Source organism: Mytilus californianus, unplaced genomic scaffold (genome assembly GCF_021869535.1).
Source record: "Mytilus californianus isolate M0D057914Y unplaced genomic scaffold, xbMytCali1.0.p SCAF_22, whole genome shotgun sequence".
Taxonomy (NCBI): Eukaryota; Metazoa; Mollusca; class Bivalvia; order Mytilida; family Mytilidae; genus Mytilus; species Mytilus californianus.
The window spans coordinates 3,593,497-3,615,744 of NW_026262671.1; the positions used below are offsets into that span (position 1 = coordinate 3,593,497).

A 22,248-nucleotide genomic window follows, 5' to 3' on the forward strand; every position below is an offset into this window, starting at 1 on the left:
TATGTGTCGATTCGACAATCTAAGTATGTTGATCTCGATATTTATAGATACATACATTTTTAAATTTCCTAAAGGATTTCTTTTTATAAATAGATTTTCATGATCCTAGCCTACATGTTTGTGTATTTACGATAAATAGGTGTGCACATTGTTCATTATAAATGCTGACCTTATAAAATATGATCGGAAACCAAAAGGGAAAAGTCCAACTATTAATTATTTATATAAGTAAAATTATGTGTGGCGTACTAATCATAAATTGTCGGAAAATTGATATTAATTCTTTGAACAAATTCAAACGTTTCTAGTATATTTTCATTACAAGTACTTTTCTATTAAATCAATTGCCTTTTCCGTTGGAGTCCACAATCAGAAACCGCGTCGCCCACTGGCCTCGGCAAACCTACCCTTTCATTTGTATAAATATTATTATAAAGAATTTTCACTTTTGTTTGTAATTAATATTTGAGAATTTAACATCCATTTTTTTGGGGGTGTCAGCGTTCATTGTGTGTACATTTTAAGAATTACACGCGGAAATGCGCTTCAGATCCGTTGTGGTTCAAACAACTCTTACATACGTCCAGAAAAACAAAAATATTTAATTCTGAATAAATACATCAACAAACATGTCTTTCTTCTCCGTTTGCTATGAGTTCTCTTTTTCTTTATTAGGGTTGTTTCTTAATCACTTGATTATTACGAGTGAAGATGTTTGGATTGTCGGCATTAATCATCATTACTCATGTATCAAAGATATGAAAAATAAACTTATAGAGTATGTAATAGGTGATTGCACATTTGACTTGTTTGTCAGTTGAGATTTACCTGATTAATGGGAGATAATCCACTGTGAATAATGTTCCATCGTCTTTACATGTACGTAAGAAAAGTGTGACTAATGTTAAAAAAATTGGACATCTCTATTAATAAGCATGAGAAAATAAATACATGTATCTTTAATTATTTACCAGCGTATTGATTCGTGATAATTTGTATAACTGTCAAGATTATTATTTCAGTTTAACTACCATTTGTCAAGATAAGATTCATTTGACATCTTACTGATAAAGGAAATTAGCTAACTGAAAAATTTTAATATTTTTTCAAAGTCAAAGTCAAAGTCAAAGATTTTATTGATATAAAATCCAAAATCTGGATTGTCATCAACACAAAGACAAAGAACAAACATTAATCATTACAATCAATTATATAACAATACAGAACATAAAAAAAAAGGTATATATATATATATATATATGTATAATGAGAATTTTTATTCTTCCCTTCTATCTATTTGACTGAGGAGGTACAGTTTTATATACTAGTATTACAATTTATATAATATAAACATAAAATAACTTAAGTTAGTGAACGTCTGAACTATTACATCTCATTAATACCTTTAATGCAACATTTACTTACATCATAATCATTACTTCGAAATATAAAAAAGAATTTTTCAATGTCTGAAAGATTATTGAAAGATGGTAAAATATCTGAAATATTCTGAAAAAATTTATACCTCAAATCATTGAGTTTGGTACATTTTATGGTAAAGTGTAATTCATCTTCAATTTCAAATTTACAAAGGGGGCATAATCTGTTTTCTAAATCAATCTTTTACTGTCTGCCTTTTTCAATCATAAGGATACTATTACTTATCCTTATTCTTAAAAGTTTGAAATATCAGCTCTGTCTATATCTAATTTTAAAAAGTTCTCCATATTAAATTTCTTCTTCAAATCCTTGTAGGTTCTTAATTTGTTTTCTCTTTTATCATTAACACTTTTTGAAATGGAATTCTCCCAAAATTTTATGAAATCATTTTTCAGTTTTTTATTTATAGCTAAAGTTAAACGATTTTTACTAAGTGAATTTTGATTTTCCCAGACATGTTTAAATCCAACTTTTTCAATTAACAATTTAATTTTCGTTCTATACAAATCAAGTTATTATTAACACTTGATGAATAAATCATATTTATTAAATTATCTGGATTTGAATTGACTACATGATGCAAGTAACCTACACACAGTTTGATAGCATCAACAGAACATGGGATCATACCCAATTCCCCCAAAACTGCCAAATTTGATGCAGTTTTGTTAACTTCTAAGATGTATTTAGCAAATTTAATTTGTACTTTGTACTTTAATTTGTAATTTGTAATTTGTTCTTGATTTTACTATTTCTTTTTTTTTTTTTGATGTTCCCTTTAAGCCGTGCTTATTATATGTCTATATATACATATATGATGGTGTCGTAATTTTGGATATCAAAATTTGCATCGAATTTTTCTCGAATTGAAATTTCAATAATTTCACTAAAGAAATAATCTCACCATAGACACCAGGATTCAAAATTTGAACGACAGAAACGCGTTTTGGCTACATAAGGCTCATCACTGACTCTCGAAACGAAAAAGTTAAAAAGGCCAATTTATTACGAAGTTGAAGAACATTGAGGTTTCGAAATTCCGTAAATTTTGCAAAATACAGCTAAGGTAGTCTATTCCTAAAAATTTTAAATTCATTTTGTTTTCTTATTTTCGAAAAGTTGACTTTAAAAATCTTAAAATTTAAATTTTTGATAACCATAGAATTTCCTGGCTTTTGTAAAAACAAAACAAAATTTCAATATTTTTTTTAAGTTTAACGTTAATAAGAAACTTTGTTAAATTCGTTATTAATAATAATAATAATAATAATAATAATAATAAATTCTTTATTTAAAGAGGGTAAACTCAGTTAGTTACAATAAACAAATCTTTCCTGAGGCCCTCAAATTAGTCGAAAATTCTTTCAAATAAAGATTTATTTAAAGTAAACGTTTTGATATCTCCAAGTTTAATTTACAACTTTAATTTCAACTCTTTTTTTTTTGTTAGTATTGAAATTTTCGTCATATAAACTAAGTAATTGTCAACATTTTGCTAACAAAGTCAAAATAGTCTTTTAATTCTAAGGTTTCTTTTTTAAATAAAATTTCGAAATCTAAAAAAGATAGGAATTTACTTTGAAAAAAGCCACAGGTCAAAGAAAAACAGCTCTCGATTCAATTGTTTCACACTTTTCAAGTCGGGGCCTTTACATAGCCGACAAACAGTATGGTCTGTTCTCATTGTTGAAGGCCATACAGTGGTTTATATGTATTCCTTACTACCATTCCATTTGAACTCTGATTGATATATATCTCATTGCAAATCATACAACATCTCCTCAATTCTATACCAAAAGAAGAAAGATGAACCGACGAAAAAACACGATACAAAAAAAAACTATCAATCGGACATTTGAATACACAAAAACTCCGTCTTAAACCCGTGGTTAACTCAGATGGCCTTAAAGGGTACTTAATTCCTATTTTACAACATTTTACAAGGGATATCCCTTGTCATGGGTGGATCCGGGGATTTCTAAAGGGGTAATTCCCAATTATTGAAAACCAAATTAGATGATAGTATACTTAAAATCAAAATATATCGAAAGAACATGATTTTTCTAAAAACTTTAGCGATCAAAGGGGTACGATCCCCGTCTCCCCTTTGAACTGGTGCGATTATTCGGTGATTTAAAATAACTAGGAAAGGAGGACCGGATTGCGGATTCTACATGTCAAATTCAGTGGTCATCTGAGACACAGATGTTCCAATAAGTGATCAATCAAATCATGGAGGAGTCTGTAACACTTTCGAAGAGTTGATTCCAACTTCACCCTGGGACACTTTGATTGAATAGTTCACTCGTTTAACACCAACTCTCTATCAAGGTGGTCGTGAATAAGAAGCGCATATCCTTGGAATATAGAATATGAAGTTAACACCTACATGTCAACCATACAGCTTCATCATGAGAAAACCCCATACCGTATAACCTAGTTTTATTACGTATTAGTAATTTTCAATACACGCTACACTTGCTTTGGGAAACTGTGCATCTATACCATGTATATTACGTAATTATAAATAAGCAGCCTCTTTATTGAAACCTCTTTATTTAAAAAGAGGATTTTCTCGCTGCGTTGAAGACCCATTGGTGGCTTTCTGCTGTTATCTGCTCTTTGGTCGGGTTTGACATATTCCCCATTTCCATTCTCAATTTTATATATATATATATATATATATGTGTGTGTGTGTATAAATGTTACACAGTTGAATGACCCAGTTTGTAATACAGTTTGTTAACAAAACTAGAGCTAAGAGATTGTTGTTTCATTTACATTTATGTAACATGTTTTATTGACTTAACAGGATAAAGGCGATTGACAAACCGATTATTTATACGTCAAGTTATAACATTTTAGTGGGAAGTCAAAACACTGAAATAATTAGTTTATGTCATAGGTGCTTGAGGACAGGATCCTGTTACGACGATTGTTAACTTTTACATACTTCTTCTCTTCTGAAACTACTTGGCAAAACAAAAGGCAGGATGACAATTTATGTTAAAAAAAAGTCAGTATAAACTAATAAAAAAAAGTCAGGACCGAATAGAGTGAAAAATAAATAGCCGGACAGAGATAACAACTAAAATAAAATGCAATTTTTCATCCTAGCCCCGCCCCAATAAAAATTAAATTGTAGATCCTTAATATCGTATCATTAGACCCTAGTGGAGCAGGAACAACTTGCACTTCCAGAACATTTGAGTTCAACCATGTCCTTGATGGAGTCCGTTGTTACTTTAGTTTTAGTTATATGTTGAGTGGACTGTTGTTTCTCTTTTTATCTGTTTTATTTCAGTCATGCTATTGTTTGTGTTCGACTTACTATAAAGCGGGGTATTTTCTAGAAGTTTAAATTTTGCGATTTTTTTCAGACCCTAGTGGAGCAGGAACTACTTACACTTTCTGAACAATTTCGCGATTTATTTCAGGATAGACACGTTTGTGGGATTAGTATTTCGTGTTGTTTTCCTGTCGATGAATCATCACACCGTGAGATTAAATTTTTGCAATTGACAATAAGTACAACTTTTCCATTTTACAATATGTTTTGCCATTGCTTCTTTTGTATCTTTTTTTATAATGTGATCTTCCTGATCCACCATTTAGCAATATTTGTAACTCACGAAACATGCAATATGATTATTCGTTTCTTTAACAGGATAATGAGCTCAGACAGAAGGGGTGAACTGTTTACTGTTCCGAGGTACCAGTATAAGAACGGTGACTTCGAGATCGATAATCCATGTGTGGACAAAATAGCACTACACCCCTTTATGGCAATTTTGGGAGACAATTCAAAGATTGCGGAAAGATTACAAGCGATTCGGAACATGGAAATAAAAGAAGATGACATTTTGATAGCCGCTTATCCTAAATGTTGTGAGATTCCTTTTGTTTACCCCTATAGCATGTCAATTCATATTTAGACGGCACACTCATAGCTGTTGATAGAAATCATACACAGACACTTTTAATTCGATAATTGTTAAGTTGGGAACTCTACCAAATAGTCCCGCTTTTATGATCAACACATACAAGTTATCATGTATATAATTACTGAAGTTCGCTATCAAAAATGTATGGAGAATTGCAAAATAACAACTTGTTTTCTGTACGGCGTCTTGCGATATACTGAAATATAAAGATGATATTAATAACTATATAGATAATAAAAAGGATGTAATGGTGTACATATCAACGCGTTACCAGCTTACAAATATGCGAAATAAACTACAAAAATATCATAAAATATCATAAAATATATGCCGCTAAGTTGTCATCATTGCGAATCCTTATTGGATGTTGTGTTTTGAAAAGATTTTTTTTTTACTTTAACCTAATCATCCTAAATATATTCATATGTCTTTATACTACTTAACTGTTGTCTAATTTGTTGTAAGGGAGAATTATCAACAGTTCAATAATACACCGAACATTTATCATTTTTGGGGGAGTTTTTATGTATATATATGTTGTTTAATTTTAAATTTCTGGAATATGTAATTCAAATAATTCCTTGTTTAGAAGGAAAGTGTACAAAACACTGTGTTTGCATTGAAAATTGGGATGGATTAATAAAAGATACTAAGATGAGATTCGAAACTCATAAGTTGAAACAAACTGACAATGCCATGGCAAAAAACGAAAGGTCACAAAACAATACAGAGAAAACTAAATTATGACTGACCAACACAAACCAAACCAAAAACTGGGGCGATCTCTTTTAGGTTTTAAATTGGTAATGTCTAGAAGTAGTGAATATATTTTGACACTCCATCAATAACGTTATACATTTGAGAAAGGTCACAGTGTTTTATTGATTGTGTCGTCCGGGGAAATTTGAGCAATCGCTTTATCCTTCGTCTTTACACATAGTTTCTAGATGTAACTTGTCTGGTATAATCTTTTGTGTGCAATGATGGCTACGTATATACAATAAGTAGGAGATGATCTATATGCAATTTGTCAGGCAGCATGCTAGCAATATATTTATGTTATGTAATTGCCTATAATTGTCTTAAACATTTTGGTACGCTTTGTTGTGTTTGATTATATTGAATTTTGTATAAAATTTGAAAATTTCAAATGCCAACTTGGTAAGGTCGTACTTAAAAATGTTTGCCGTTCCAACCTTTTGATTATTGGGTACCTGTTATACTAACGCGTCCAAAACTTTTCTTAGACTTTTTGAATTTCTTTTCTTACAAGTTATTGACCCTTTGTTCCATTGTCATTGCTTTAACTTTACACTCTATCAAACTTTTTATATTTCTTTACTTTATTAATGGTATATAGGAATATAAAACTAATTATAATAAAAGAAGAAAAGGTTAGGGACTGTTCTGTAGGGGTTGCCTCAACTGTGGGGAATGTGTCATTGAATCATATAATTGTTCATGGTTTGTTAGATACGGAGGAGATATTTGTGAAGGTAGGAGTGTGTCAAATATAAATTGTAGTATACATTAGCTTTATTTAAAAACACACATGTCAATTATTGCTTTTGTTTATTTTTTATTTAGTGTATCCTAACCTGAGTAGTCAACATGAAATGTCATTAATGTGGCCATGTACTATAAAGTTATTGTTTATACAGTGTTATAATTTGCAATGGCCGAAATGAAAGTTTACTTGTGTTTTGTTTCATCAATATAACGCTAAACGTGACACGAGTGCAATTTTGCTGATTAATTTTTACTTGCATGTTACCTTTTACATGTAACATACACAAGCCAAAAAAGTGTTGTTGATAGCTAAGTTTCTATGCGCTATGCTTTAACTATACTTTTTCTCGTATTTATTAGCCTTTCAATTTATGAATATTTTGTTTTGGATTTTCATATGCGTTGACCTCAAGCATCACTGAAGAGATATTTTTTGTCAAAATGCGAATCTGATGCAGAAAAATTGGTACTATTTGTGTTATTTCAAAATGCGATTTCTCAATTATATATATATATTTTTTAAATTTCAATGGCATATCAATTTTCATCAAAAGAGAGGAGAAAAATACCAAAGGGACATTCAGACTCAATAGTCGAAATTAAACCGACAATGCCATGGCAAAAAAGTTAATTACCAAGAGACAAGCAACAGTATAAAAAACACAATATAAAAAACTAAAGACTTAGCAACACGAATCGGATATATCAATCTGTTTTCATATTGTACAATATCTCTTTTTTAGTTGTTTACACTTATGTGAAAGATGATTATGTTGTACATCCTTTTTTAAGTAACTTTGACCAATACCATAAGATCATAGACACAAGTCTAAGCGTTTAGGCTAAACATCATAGTGTTTTGCTAACAGGTAGCATAAAACTAAACCGTGAGACCCGTAATGACTTGAATAGTTCCTTTCACGAAAATTATGATATATGAATGAATAAATTAATGATCAAAGCATGTTTTATCAGCAAAACAGGTCAAAGATTATATACATTCTCACATTTCTTTCTTCTTTTCAAACTAAGTTTTAGCTATATTATTTTTATTTTTAGTTCACTTATAGTCTATCCAATCGGTTGATAGATTTCAACCACATCAAAAGCAAGGAATGCATTTCTTTTTTTATATCTTATGCCTGATATTATATTGCCGATTTTAAACTGACCACAAAGTGCATGAAGATTATTACAAAAAAATATCCAGTTCTGAGGTTTGTTTTTTTTTTACCTTCTTTTCAAAAATATATGCTATCGTAAGGAATTACACATCCGGTGCTGTTCATCTAACATTGATGTTTATTTTGAACTATTAAATAACTGTATTCCTATACTGAAACCGGTTCATATTAACATTTACTGAAATTCTTTCATATTAACATTTACTGATTTTTTTCATATTAACATTAAGACGCTGTTGAAGGTTCAAACAGAAATTAAGGAAATTGCTTGAAGAACAGCAATAAGGTAAGCATTGAGATGAAGAACAGCAATAAAAGCGCTGTTCCTTTGCTTTATGTGTGGTTTTTTTTTTGCTGTGCATGTACTAATTTTGTGTCATGGATGGATACCTCATATCCTGGGTTTTTCTATTATATATGTATATATTAACCCAATTATAAACAGTATATCCATCATTCAGTGTTCAGAATATAAAACTATAACAGACAAACAACAGTACACAAACACTACATGGAAAACTAAAGACTGAGAAAACGAACCCCACCAAAACTAGGTTGATCTCAGTTGCTCCGGAAGGGTAAGTATATCTCAGTATTAGGCCTCCTTTAAACATCTGAATGCCCCGACTATGTATGCTAAACTAAACACAAAAGTTAATATCGTTTTATCACGGCCTCTGGTAGTGTTATATAACAAATTGTTCGGTGCCTTTAACCAGTGTGCTTATATGTATCATTCATTTGTGTAATAAAGCAAATGAAAGTAAATAATAGTAACAATTTTTAGAGCGAAACATATTCTTTTAATTTTTTAGAGCATTTATGTGCTTATGGTTCTTTCATTTCGGTCTACAGTAATAACTTTTAGACTCGCTGCACTACACTTCCTAACCTATCAAACAAAAATATTTTTATTCAATTAAATGGTCATTTGAGAAATCTGATTGCAAATTGATTGTTGCAACTCATATAAAGCCGTATTCTGTAATGAAAAAATAATATACCAGAAAGTATACTGATTGATACTTAAGTCTCGGAAAACGTGATGAATGAATTCGTTGTTCTTTTACTTTGAATCAGCTGTCAGTAACTGCGAGTACTCTTAGATCTTCAATTTGAGTCTTTTGGTGCCTTATATAGCCTACTATATTGTATGGTACTAATGAAGATCGTATAGTGACCTACAATGTATATAATTCATTTAGTCTCTGGTGGATAATTGTCTCCTTGGCAGTCATACCACATCTCCTTGTTTTACATTACAATTAGGTACGTCAGACGTGCGTTTTTTTTTTTTTTGTTTTTTTTTTTTTGCTATAAGACGAATAAAAAATTTCATAGATCAACTATAATTCGATCGAATTGAAGAGAATAGCAAACCAAAAATTCCGAAAATGTGTGCCAAATACGACTGAGGCTATTTGTGCCTTGGGTAGAAAAACATTAATGTGTTGAATAATTCAACATAAATACACAGTATATTTACAGAAAATGAACTAATCAATGATATATCATGTCAACACAGACTACTTGTCTGGTGATACCTACTGACACGAAATCAGTATCAGTGATATTTGTCATGTCTGAAGCTTACGTCGCCACTGCCTCAGCAATAGTTGACCTAAGATGGATTCGGTTGCCAAACATAAAGACTTGGTATACACAGTTAATCTAAGAACTAAAATTGAGAATGGAAATGGGGAATATGTCAAAGAGACAACAACCCGACCAAAGAGCAGTCAACAGACGAAGGCCACCAATGGGTCTTCAACACAGCGAGAAAATCCCGCACCCGGAGGTGGGCCTCAGCTGGCCCCTAAATAAAAATGTGTATTAGTTCAGTGAAAATGGACGCCATGCTAAACTCCTAAACATATAAATGAACTAAAATTTAAAAAAAAACATACAAGACTAACAAAGGCCAGAAGCTCCTGACTTGAGACAGTCGCAAAAATGCAGCGGGTTTAAACATGTTTAGTGAGATCTCAACCCTCCCCCTATACCTCTAGCCAATGTAGAAAAAACAAACACACAGTAATACGCACAGCAAAACTCAGTTCAAAAGAAGTCCGAGTGCGATGTCAGAATAGGTAACAAAAGAAACTAAGCAAAATGACAATGATACATAAATTAACAAAGGACCACTAGCAGTTACTGACATGCCAGCTCCAGACCTCAATTAAACTGATCGGAAGATTATGTCTTCATCATATGAAAATCAAGCACAATGCCTCCCGTTAGGGTTTAGTATCATACCATCATAAAATATATAAGAAGAACATAACCCGTGTCATGCCAACAACTGGTTTTAGAATAAATATATTTATTTCCGATGCAAAGACCCTATGAGTGAATCAATATTAATACCAAAATATACCACCTTTAATGACCTGACAACAGTATCGTAACTATATCCCTTCTTAATAAGTCTGTTTAAAGGTTTGGTTATCTTTCGAGGTGAATGCCGACATTTTTGTTGCTTTTTAAAGAATATTACCATAAAAGATTGGATGTGAAATACCTGAACGTATTAGATGTCTTTTTTTGCATGTTGATTTATATTTACGAATGATGTCCTTGTACCGGTGATAAAATTTAGTAAATGTTTTGACTAGTTTGTGATATCGAAAAACCTGGTGTAATAATTTTTCAGTAATACAGAGATTTCTTTCGCTAAAATCAAATATGTTGTTATATACATAAAAGATTGGATGTGAAATACCTGAACGTATAAGATGTCTTTTTTTGCATGTTGATTTATATTTACGAATGATGTCCTTGTATCGGTGATAAAATTTAGTAAATGTTTTGACTAGTTTGTGATATCGAAAACCCTGGTGTAATAATTTTTCAGTAATACAGATATTTCTTTCGTTAAAATCAAATGCGTTGTTACGTATACGAGCGAATCGAACAAGTTGAGATATATAAACACTATAAAATGTTGACAAGGGAACTTCACCATCTAAACATGGATAATTAACAATAGGAAATGAAAAATCATCTCTTTTATCATAAATTTTGGTATTAAGCTTCCCGTTAAAGATATAGATATCAAGATCGAGGAAAGGGCAGTGTTCATTGTTAGTATTAACTTTATTTAAAGTCAGTTCGGCAGGATAAATCTCTCTAGTGTACATACTGTAGTCGTCATTATTGAGAGTCAATATATCATTCAAATATCTAAAACTATTATTAAATATTTGAATCAAATGTTGTTTTGATAGGTTTTTGCTGATTTTAGTCATAAATTGTAATTCATAGTACAAATTCAAGGACAGTTATAGTATCAAAGCAGGTCCGATTGACATAGATCTTTTGTTTGGTGTTACTAAAAAATGACATAAAAGAGTTTGAACATATGTATTCGCATTCTGACTTTTTAAATGCCCATTTAATGAGGTGTGTGATTTTTTTCTTAGTAAGATTATAAAGGGAAAGTGGTATATATGGTAGAAAAATCAAAACTTGGAACAGATTCGAAATCACCAATATAAGCATGCAATTTATCAAGTACTTCCAACGAATTTTTGACACTCCAAAAGTAATTAATTCCACTAGTTTCAAAGGGCCTTATTTGAACAATTTATTACCAGGTTTTTGATTGTACCAAGTGTACTAGTAAGTAGAATAGATATTTTAGTAGTGGAACAATGGCTTGAAGACGAAATAAATCTATGTTTATAAGGAGTTTTGTGCAGCTTCGGAAGCCAGTACATATAGTTGGAACTTTCATTGTATTTTGGTTCTGCTTGTAAAGAGGTAGCTAAAAGTTAATGTTTGTTACAGATGTCATTTTCCGAAAATGGAGTCAGTTTGAATGTTGGTGAATTCGTGATTTCCTTTTGCAAAACCTCAATATAAAATTTACGTCAAACAATAATGATATTGTTAGCAGCCTTATCAGCCGGGACAAAAACAAATTCCTTGGCGAGTTCTTTTAGCTTATGTTTGATACGAGAAATAGGGCTATTATGGTTGTTGTAAGGAGTAAAATGTTCTTTAAAATGTTGTATACGTATATCGACTATGTTCATTACTGAATTAAAAAAAAGAATCTAAGGATATCTTGTCATCTTTTTCTCGTTTTATCCATTTAGAGCAGTAAGTACGGAGTGAGTCGTGGATGATGTTACGACACTCATTCCAATTATTAATTGACGGGGGACGATATTTAGGTTCTTTACTGAGGAATTATTTCAACTCTCGGTTACGAACGATGTTAAAGTCTCCTGTTATAACATGGGAACGGGGGCGATAAATGTATTCGGTATTACTGCAATTTCATGACGTTGGTGTATTGACACTGATATTTACATCTTTACACACTTCGCTGTAATTAAACACATATTTCCTGGTAGATTTTTTGTAAACATAACAAACAAGAGGGAGTTCAGTATTATCAAAATAGCCAGGAATTTGTTCTTTAACAGAATGATCATTAAAAAGACCGACAATATTTACAAAATCAAAACCTTTATTGACATATTTAATTTTAATAAAATGTTTTTTGTGATCTTCAGGGCGATTAATTTTGGGAAACAGTTAAGAATTACAATATGCAATTCTAATTTGGACGATTTCATACTTAGGACTAATATACCAACACACATTCAAAAAGAGATGAATTTAGAGATAATAGCTAATCCGTCCAACTTTTTTTGTTGTTAACATAAAAAAAGGAAGATGATAATCAGTGTTGTGTATGTCGGATACAAAAACTTCCCAAAATATCTATAAGGAACGACATAAAGTAGGCACGTTTAGATGTTCCCCAAAATGTCTTTAAAGAAGACTTTTCTGTCGGCAGTAAAAGATTGAAATCGCATGCATTTAGGTAAGCATCACGTATGAGTTAATTGATGGTAAGGTAAGCATCACGTATGAGTTAATTGATGGGATATATTTGTACCTATTGTGTCCTATTTCGACCTATAGACGCCCCTGGTCTCTCTCTCTCTCTCTCTCTCTCTCTCTCTCTCTCTCTCTCTCTCTCTCTCTCTCTCTCTCTCTCTCTCTCTCTCTCTCTCTCTCTCTCTCTCTCTCTCTCTCTCTCTCTCTCTCTCTCTGTTTGGAGTTTAATTCGGATTTTGTTCAACATCGATTTACGAGTTTTTAACATCGATTAACTGCTGTAGTTGTATTTATAATAAGACCCTTCCGGTGTTGTGCTCTCTAGTGTGTGTTAAATTGTTGGAATTTCAAACGTTTTGTTTAAGAATACCTTATGACGGTAGTAATTCAAGAAACAAGGGTGTGCGCGTCAATTTGTTTCTTCTTATAATGACAACGTTGTTTTTCAGATAATGATAAAATCGACATCATTTTTTTACTTCAAAAATACTATTTTCCTTTAAATAATTCATGACCCTGTTAGGACATGAACAATCATAATCACATAATCTGTTTTAAATATTTTAAATGTGTAGTTGTACTTGAGTCCATTTAAGGTTATATGCAAATAAACTTTGTATTGCTTAATATCATTGCTTAATATCATTGCAGCGAAAGACTGTCAGAAAAGTTTCAAAGATATACCCAATACTACTAATATCATTGCAGCGAAAGACTGTCAGAAAAGTTTCAAAGATATACCCAATACTACTAATATTTTGAAAATAATATTTTACTACAATAATATTTTACTATAATAATAATATTTTACTATTATAATATTTTACTATATTATATTTGAAATAATTCGGTTTAATTAATTTGATAACAAGCTTCAAAGTAAATAATTATGTTTTTGAAAAGTCAAGAAGAAGTAATGTTTCAAAACAATTTGTAGACTATTCAAACATAGAATTATATCATTGCACGTACAATACTGTTGGTCGAATAATCCTTCCCTATCTGTATTGTTTTCGAATAATTGTGATTTCATAAATATGTTTTTTTTTAATCCCAAATGTATGTAAGGGTAGACAACTCTGGCGCATAGCATCGCTTACTAATATCAAGCTTGGTACCAAATATAAATAAAATGCTCCTCGGGGCGCAGTTTGATGCGGTCGCAGAGGTCTAACCCTGAACAGTTGGCGGAATTATGAATGTGGCCTAATAACTTACAAAATTGAAATTGGCCATTTACCTATTATGGTCCAATATCCAAAATCTAAATACATGTTTAGATTTAGAATATCAAAGAATCCAAAAAAATCAATTTTTGTTAAAATGAAATTTAAATTTTGGACCTTTTGGACCTCAATGGATAATCGATAAAAACGAGACCCAAAATCCAAAATCTAAATACACGGTTAGAGTCAGCATATTTAAGATTCCTAAGAATTAAATCCCATTGAAATTGGTTAAGAAATAATAAATTTATACAAAGTATTAGAAAATTATTGTTTGGAGGCCCCTCAACCCCCAAAATCAATTCCAACCTTTCTTTTAAGGTATGGAACCTTGTGGTACAATTTCAAAGAGATCCACTTACTTATACACAGATAATTGTCCTGAAACAAGAAACATGTTTGTTTTGGCTCACATTGGCCCCTAATTCCTAAACAGTAAGGACAATAACCCGAAAAATCAATCCCAAACTTTTTTTTGTGGTATGAAACCTTGTGGTAAAATTTCATAGAGATCCATACACTTATACATAAGTTATTGTCTGTAAACCAAATGTCTTCGGACGACGACGAAGACGACGTCGACATCGCCTTACCATTATATGGCCGCAAAAATTTTGCGGTCGCATAAAAAGCTCAAATATGCGGTTGTTGAGAAAAATGCAACAGCCCCTTTTTTTTATGGACGAACGGTCAAATTGATGAACACAGTCATGCGAGTATAAGACGAAAGGACAGATTGCATATGGACAGACAGACGAGAGGACAAACAGACAGATGTAAAACAATAGACCCCTTTTAGTGCGAGGGTATAATCATTGTTGTCAAGCGAGTAATGCATTCTCTTGCTTAAAGACATTGTGATGTATAACCTACATTCGGAAAATAAAACTAAAACGCATTAAAAAAATAAAACGATTTTAGTTATAACAATAATAAAGTTAGAACAGATATCACAGATATTTCCATAAGACAACAGTTGGTTTATTTGAGGTAGTATGTAGTTTCAAATAACGAAAAATAGTAAACAAACGTATCAAATATGTACTAACGATAATAACAAATCTATCAAATATGTACTAACGATAATAACAAATTTATCAAATATGTACTAACGATAATAACAAATCTATCAAATATGTACTTACGATAATAACAAATCTATCAAATATGTACTAACGATAATAACAAATCTATCAAATATGTACTAACGATAATAACAAATCTATCAAATATTGTACTAACGATAATAACAAATCTATCAAATATGTACTAACGATAATAGCAAATCTATCAAATATGTACTAACGATAATAACAAATATATCAAATATGTACTAACGATAATAACGAATATATCAACAATGTACTAATGTACTAATAATAATAACAAATCTATCAACTTTGTACTAATGTACTAACGATATTGAGAAATACATCAGCTATGTACATTTTTGTACAAACGATTATAACAAATCTTTAAACTATGTACTAACGATAATAACAAATCCATAAACTACATGTATGTAGTAATGATAGTAACAAATATATCAACTATGTTCTAATGATAATAACTAAAATATGATAATAAAAACGAAACAAGACATGTGTTAATTTGGTCGTGATTGTAAAATGCATCAAATTATATTGTTACTGTAACATTAAAACGAAGTTCAAACAATAATATATGTACCAAAACCAATACTCCTTTAATATCATATCATAAACAATAAAATAATCGATTTATTGCTTGGTTGTTGTTGCTTAACCTCCAGTGGCAACTATTCTACGAATCTGTATAGTAGCTCGATCGGATGACGCGCTGATAATGTTGACTGTAATTGAAAAAGGGATATTATAGAATAGGGACAGAAATATTGCCTTACATCAGGCAACCTAAAGACCCCTCGAAGGTAATACAATGGTTCTTTAGAATACAGAAAGAGAGGTCTTCTCCCTTCATAAGGCATTCAATTTAACGTAATCGTTCTGACCGGACGTGGCTGCGAATTTATACATCCCACACAGCCTCCACTTTAGCAAGGGTTTTACATGCACCGCTGGACGGGAAAAATCCAGGGATGATCATAAAACGTTATCCATGCAAACCCTTATGGTTAAAAATAATCGAAAGTTGAGTCTTTTGAATAATAATTTAATGTTGTATTAACAATGGATTAATGTAACTTGGTGAACACAGTTGCGAATCTAATTAACTAAAATAACAGAAATAAAAAACAATAACATTAAGAAATGTTCAGCAAGTGGATATAAAAATATGAACAATAAAAAAAAATCCTGAAAGAAATTACAATATAAACAGATATAAATATAAAACAATGGTAAAGAAAATATCATTAAAAAAATCAGCACGTGCACTTTTCTCGTGCGGTTATGTCAGGTGACCATGTATAAAGTGAATCACAAGTTATGAACATATAAAAAAAATATTATTGTGTATCCTACCCGAGTTATAACCAACAAAAGTAACAAAACTCATTAAATAATTACATTTTCAAATATCATAATATTATGCCCTAGCAATGTAACTAAAAAGTCAACCTTAAAATAAAAAATAACAAAAGTTCACCTAATTATGGTTAACAAGATAACAACAAAATGAACAAGCAAGGCAAACAATTTCAACAAAAAAAAAACAAAATTCTGAAAGACTTTGACTCGACTATAATTGGAACACAAAGAGTAAAATTGATAAAATAAAGTCACATCTTATGTGGAAACAATGTTTTTATTAGTCAGTTAATTTATTGATGTGAAAATTCTTAGTATGTCAAACATTGATTATTGCACGTGATTTGGTGGTTCTCGAAATCATTTGATTTATGGGTCCACCGAAATATAACTTATGCAATAAAAGATTTTACAGTTCCTTTGACGCAATTCCTGCATACAGGACATTTTCGCATGGCAGGATGATTTTGGGTCATCTAAAACATTTGATTCATGGATCCACAGAAATATAACTTATGCGAGATAAGATTTTACAGTTCCTTTGACGTACGTCCTGCATACGGGACATTTTCTCATGGCAGGATGATTTGGTGGTCATCTAAATCATTTGATTTATAGATCCACCGAAATATAACTTAAGCGAGATAAGTTTTTACAGTTCCTTTGACATATGTCCTACATACGGGACATTTTCTCATGGCAGGAGCGCAGTCAATACAACAAACAATATGTCCGCATGGTAGAAAAGCAATGGAGGCTTCTAGATCTAAACACACTTTACAGAGTCGCTGGTCCCTCAACTGTCTGTTTTCCTTAATAAGATTTTCAGTATCTGCAATATGAAATACATTTAACATTTACCATAGAGAAACAGATTATTTTAGTGTTAAAGTTCGTACGCTGATTATTTGTAGTATCTCTGTCTCTCTATAACAGCCGTGAATTAGTTTTGCATTTTAAGAAAGCGCAAAGACATAAAAATAGAGACTCTGTACTGGTATAAAATGCAATCTTGTCTTTTCTTATTGCAAGTTTATTTTATTTTAACAGATAAATAAATCTAAAAAGTCAATGTCAAATTGTATTTTCTAAAATTGTATTAAAGCTTATTTACTTGTACCAAAAATATAAGTTGACTTTGGTTAATTGGTGCTAATAAAATATATTGTTATACAATTACCGGATGAAAGCTGACTTTAGATGCTCAGTGCTGTAATGTTTAAGACAATTTGGGTTTTATGATTCCATACTTAAATACATACTAGATGTATTGAACTGCTTCAACTAATGGTTTCGAGCTTACTTGGTGAATAGTATTACAGAAACATGCGCAATGTGCACTGCGCACTGCGTATCTGTCATAGTTTTCATATCTTTGCTTTGGCTATTAAATTGTTTACAAAGGTTAAGAGAAATAGAATAGAAAGCATACCGTCAAACAGTAAATTTTGGTTATTTAATGTGTTATCTTTGTCACTACATTCAGTACTGGTACTTTCTGATTTATGGTCACCTGCACTGTTCGTGTTATCGATGCGTGGAGTCACTTCTGCTTTGACTCCTTGTTGTTGAGGATGAGCAACATCATCTAGTAAAACGTGCATTACGTCTGTTGCTGAAATGCTGTTCATATCTAAAATGATTAAGTAAATATAATATAATATAATAGTGCATACTTTATGCGTGCAATCTAATATTTGTAATCCTGGATTACATCCAAGACAATATGCACTAATCCCATAGCAATTTCAATGATTCATCAGATGAGAAATTAAGTCTTTTGTTAACTTATCGATGCAGGTGCACGGTTGAATCTTGAAGCTTGTTTGAAGTTGACTTGTCAGTTTCCAATAATCCTTTTGCAACACAGCCAGCATTTTGTACTAGCAAGATATAGATGCTTTCTACTTTTGCTACTATACTAATAGGCACCAGCTACGATTACAATAACGCAATGTAGCCGTAGACACAAATAGTGTTCTTACGTCCGTAATTAATCGGTTCCTAACCCGACCTTGCATTCTGGCAATTGGTCTTTAACGTAATATTACTTTTTCGTTATTGTTACGGTTTCAGCGTAATATTAGACAGTGCCATACTAATATTGCTTTCTGAATGTAAACTTTCATGTCATAAATTCAGAGGATGCCACTCATATTGAATGGCCTTCCGTGTTTTGGGTTGTTTTTGATTGGTTTGATACCCACTTTTGATTAATGTTTACAACTGACCTGCAAACGTTTTGGTCTTTGGCATATCTGATTAAGGTCTTTCTAAAAGGACGTTTTAATATCATGTTTTTTTTTTTTAATTTGGACTTTATCCGAGTTAAAGAAGATTTAAATATAAATAAAAAGAAATCACAAATTTTCTAGCATAATGACTTTTATCTGCAATTCATATCTTTTGTATCATGTTTACATGTGTAAAAGAATGGCAATAGTTCATACCTTTTCCAGAAGTCGTGAGATGCTGAAAAACATTTAAAACCTGTTGATCTGTATATCCCATTTCAATGACACTTCGAGCTGCAACAGTTTGTAATATGTCATTCTGCGCTATACTCATGTAGTAGTACTGTTATTAACAGCCAAGGAAGAAGTTTGAGCTCTCGGTGTTATCTCTTGGGTATTTTCATTTGTTGCTTTGGTTTCTCGGTCCTAAAACAGAAAAACGTTCATTTTAAAAATGTTAATGTATGCCAAGTGAGAACTCAAAAACGGCTGATTTGTGTATGCAAACTAGTATAATGATTGTTTGTGTTCTTTGTAAATCAATCTAACTACTAGGATATACAGAAATCAACCATGTAATCGGAACAACAAACACCATCTTTCTACCACATATCGGTTCCCATTTTTTACTCAATAAGTTTTTACTAATTACTAAAACATAATTCAGGTTTGGGTTTTTGTTTGTTTTGGGTTTTTTTCTTAGGAGTTGGATGGGTTGGGGGATGTTATTATCGAAATTTGGTATTTACTTTTGAAAACTGTATTATTTGTTTTGCATGTAAACGGATAAGAAAATTCGTTTTTCATTGAAATCATCTTTTGGCAAGTTTTGGTATCATTGTTATCATATTTATCTTGATAATATTATTATCGTTTTTTTCTCCATATTTTTGCTTTAATAGGACATGTAGTGAATATAACATGCATTAGATAATAAGTAGCATTTACTCTACTTGATTTGGCGATGTAAATTCGGGTTAATTGAATTTTGTTCAACATTGTACTTACTATTTCTGCTTGTCTTTTCTGAACGGCGTTGATGAACCTTTCTCCTTTGTTCTGTTTCAGAAAAGTACATTTTGGAAACCATCTGGCATGTTCAACCCACGGATCGTCACCTGCTTCCCAGTTTCTTAAACCACCACCACAGAAAAAGCATCTTGTATAATCATGGTAACCAGCAAACAGAAAACCAGCCATAGCCATCTGACGTGGTGATTGGTCTAAATATGATGGCCAGCCTTCAAAGGAACTTATCCTAACAGTCAAGCAGGCATAGTTTGGATACTTGGGCTTTTCAAGGTGTATTCCAAGTGATTCGAATTCGGTGTTATGCTGGCATGAACTGGTACCAGTAGCATTATTGTTTTCAATGGATGTTTGCGTTTCTTGACTATTCTCATTCCCTGTTGCAGAGCTAGTTCTGTCTCTGCTAGTTGATGAATATAGTTCCAGTCTTTCCTGCAAATTGTTGCTGGCACCATTTGGAGATAAACTTAATTGCAAAATTGGTTCAGATGAAGATGCATTTTCTGACTGATTCAAATCTTGTCTTGTAATAGTTCTTGTATCAATAGTTGTACCAGTATTGTTCGAAACAACAGTTGCCCGTTCTTCCTGATGTGCAGACGATGAGAGTGTTGGTTCATTTTCGGTTACGAGTGCACATGATGGTGACAGCATTCTATGTATAACGACAGGATCGTCTCCTGATTTCCATTTGTCATGTGTAACTCCACAAGAAAAGCACTTTGTTCTTCTTCCGTCAATATAGTAAAAACCAGTTTTAGCCATTTTAATTAGATTTACATTAATGTCTCGTGGGAAAGTGCTATACGATGACACTCTAAGAAGTTCATTTGACATTGATTCGCCATGGGATACTGGTGTACCACTTGAAATGCTCTCAAAATAATTTGTTAAACTCAATGGACATAATTGTGATTTAGACTGTGGGAAATTACGTAGTCGCAATAAATCGCCAAGTACGTTGTAGCTTTCTTTAGCTTTTTGTATGCTTGATTCATTTTGAACTTTACTGACGGTGTCGATATTCTTTAAAGCAGTACCATAGCGTATTGCCGTAAACTCATGGTGATTTATAATGTGTTCCATATCCGAAGACATTGTTTTGTCAGCCATTGTTTCTAGTTTTTCTATGGTCAGTCTTAAATTCGTTGAGTGTTATTTGATTTTGGCGAATGTTTTGAGTCTATTCATAATTTCAGGTATTTGTGCTGGACCAGAATGGTTAAGTGCTGAAGTCAGTTGTTGGAGCTTTTCTTGAAGTTCTTTCAGGCCATTGCAAACTTTTTCATATCCTTTCTCATCGCTTGTGTCACCTGTCGTATCATTTTTATGCGTGTCGTCAGTAGTATGTAAACATGTGCTTTCTGGTGTTGGATTAGTTTGTATAGAACGAGAAAGCATGAGAGGCCCTTGTCCAGGATCACTAAATGATCTTTGGAATAATCTTGGTTGGCACATTGTTGAATCAATGTCTCTGCTTTGGTGTTTTCTTAGTGAAACAATATCTGACGATTCTGTACAACACATAATGGCAAATAAATCTAGAAAAGAAAGATAAGAAAATTCAAGTAGCAAAATATAGCATTCATTATGTCAATTAAAGAGAGCTATAACCCCTGTATATGATTAATATGAAAAAAAAAAATAAGCCACACTAGCTAATCAATCCCTCTTCTTCTGCTTTTGTATGCCCCACTTACGATAGTAGAGGGGCATTATGTTTTCGGTCTGTGCGCCCGTTCGTTCGTTCGTCCGTTCGTCCATCCGTCCGTCTGTCCCGCTTCAGGTTAAAGTTTTGGTCAAGGTAGTTTTTGATGAAGTTGAAGTCCAATCAACTTGAAACTTAGTACGCATGTTCCCTATGATATGATCTTTCTAATTTTAATGCCAAATGAGAGTTTTGACTCCAATTTCACGGTCCACTGAATATAGAAAATTATATGCCCACTTTGCATACGTTTTAATGTTGTTTTTTTTTTTTTTTTTTTGTCAAAATTGCATAATACTACTACTAAGTTAAGTTTAATATAAAGAGATGAAATAAAGTGTACGATTAATAAAAGTGTAAGAGGACGACCATGTTATTTTCTGGGGATTGGTGAGGGTAGGAGGATTTTAAAAACGATTATTCTGGCCTTGTAAGAGCTAAAAATAAATAACTTTGCCCAAGACAGCATGAAAAAAGTTAAGAAATTAAAAAATATTTGACAACAAATTAATCCCCCAAGAAATGGAAAAGAAAAGGGTCCATCCACCAACCGCTTGTTTCTTAACGATTTGAGGGTAAACTCAGAGAATCGCTTCGTATGCACATTCTTTATGAAATGCAATTTTCATTGTCTTAGAACCCACAATTTATG

The 22,248-nt window shown here is 31.9% G+C and overlaps 1 protein-coding gene across 5 annotated transcripts in view; it reads right to left on the bottom strand.

The window, feature by feature from the left end:
• LOC127732121 (baculoviral IAP repeat-containing protein 7-like) overlaps positions 1-22,248 on the bottom strand; it is a 135,234-nt gene that overhangs the window by 111,322 nt on the left and 1,664 nt on the right. For 2 of the 5 annotated variants that reach the window (XM_052241188.1, XM_052241187.1), the window contains exon 2: positions 19,978-21,429. In XM_052241188.1, coding sequence (XP_052097148.1) covers positions 19,978-21,001 — 1,024 coding nt within the window. In that variant the 5' untranslated portion in view covers positions 21,002-21,429. Of the gene's footprint in view, positions 1-19,867; positions 21,430-22,248 lie in introns of all 5 variants that reach the window. The other 3 variants (XM_052241185.1, XM_052241184.1, XM_052241186.1) reach the window with 2 other exon arrangements.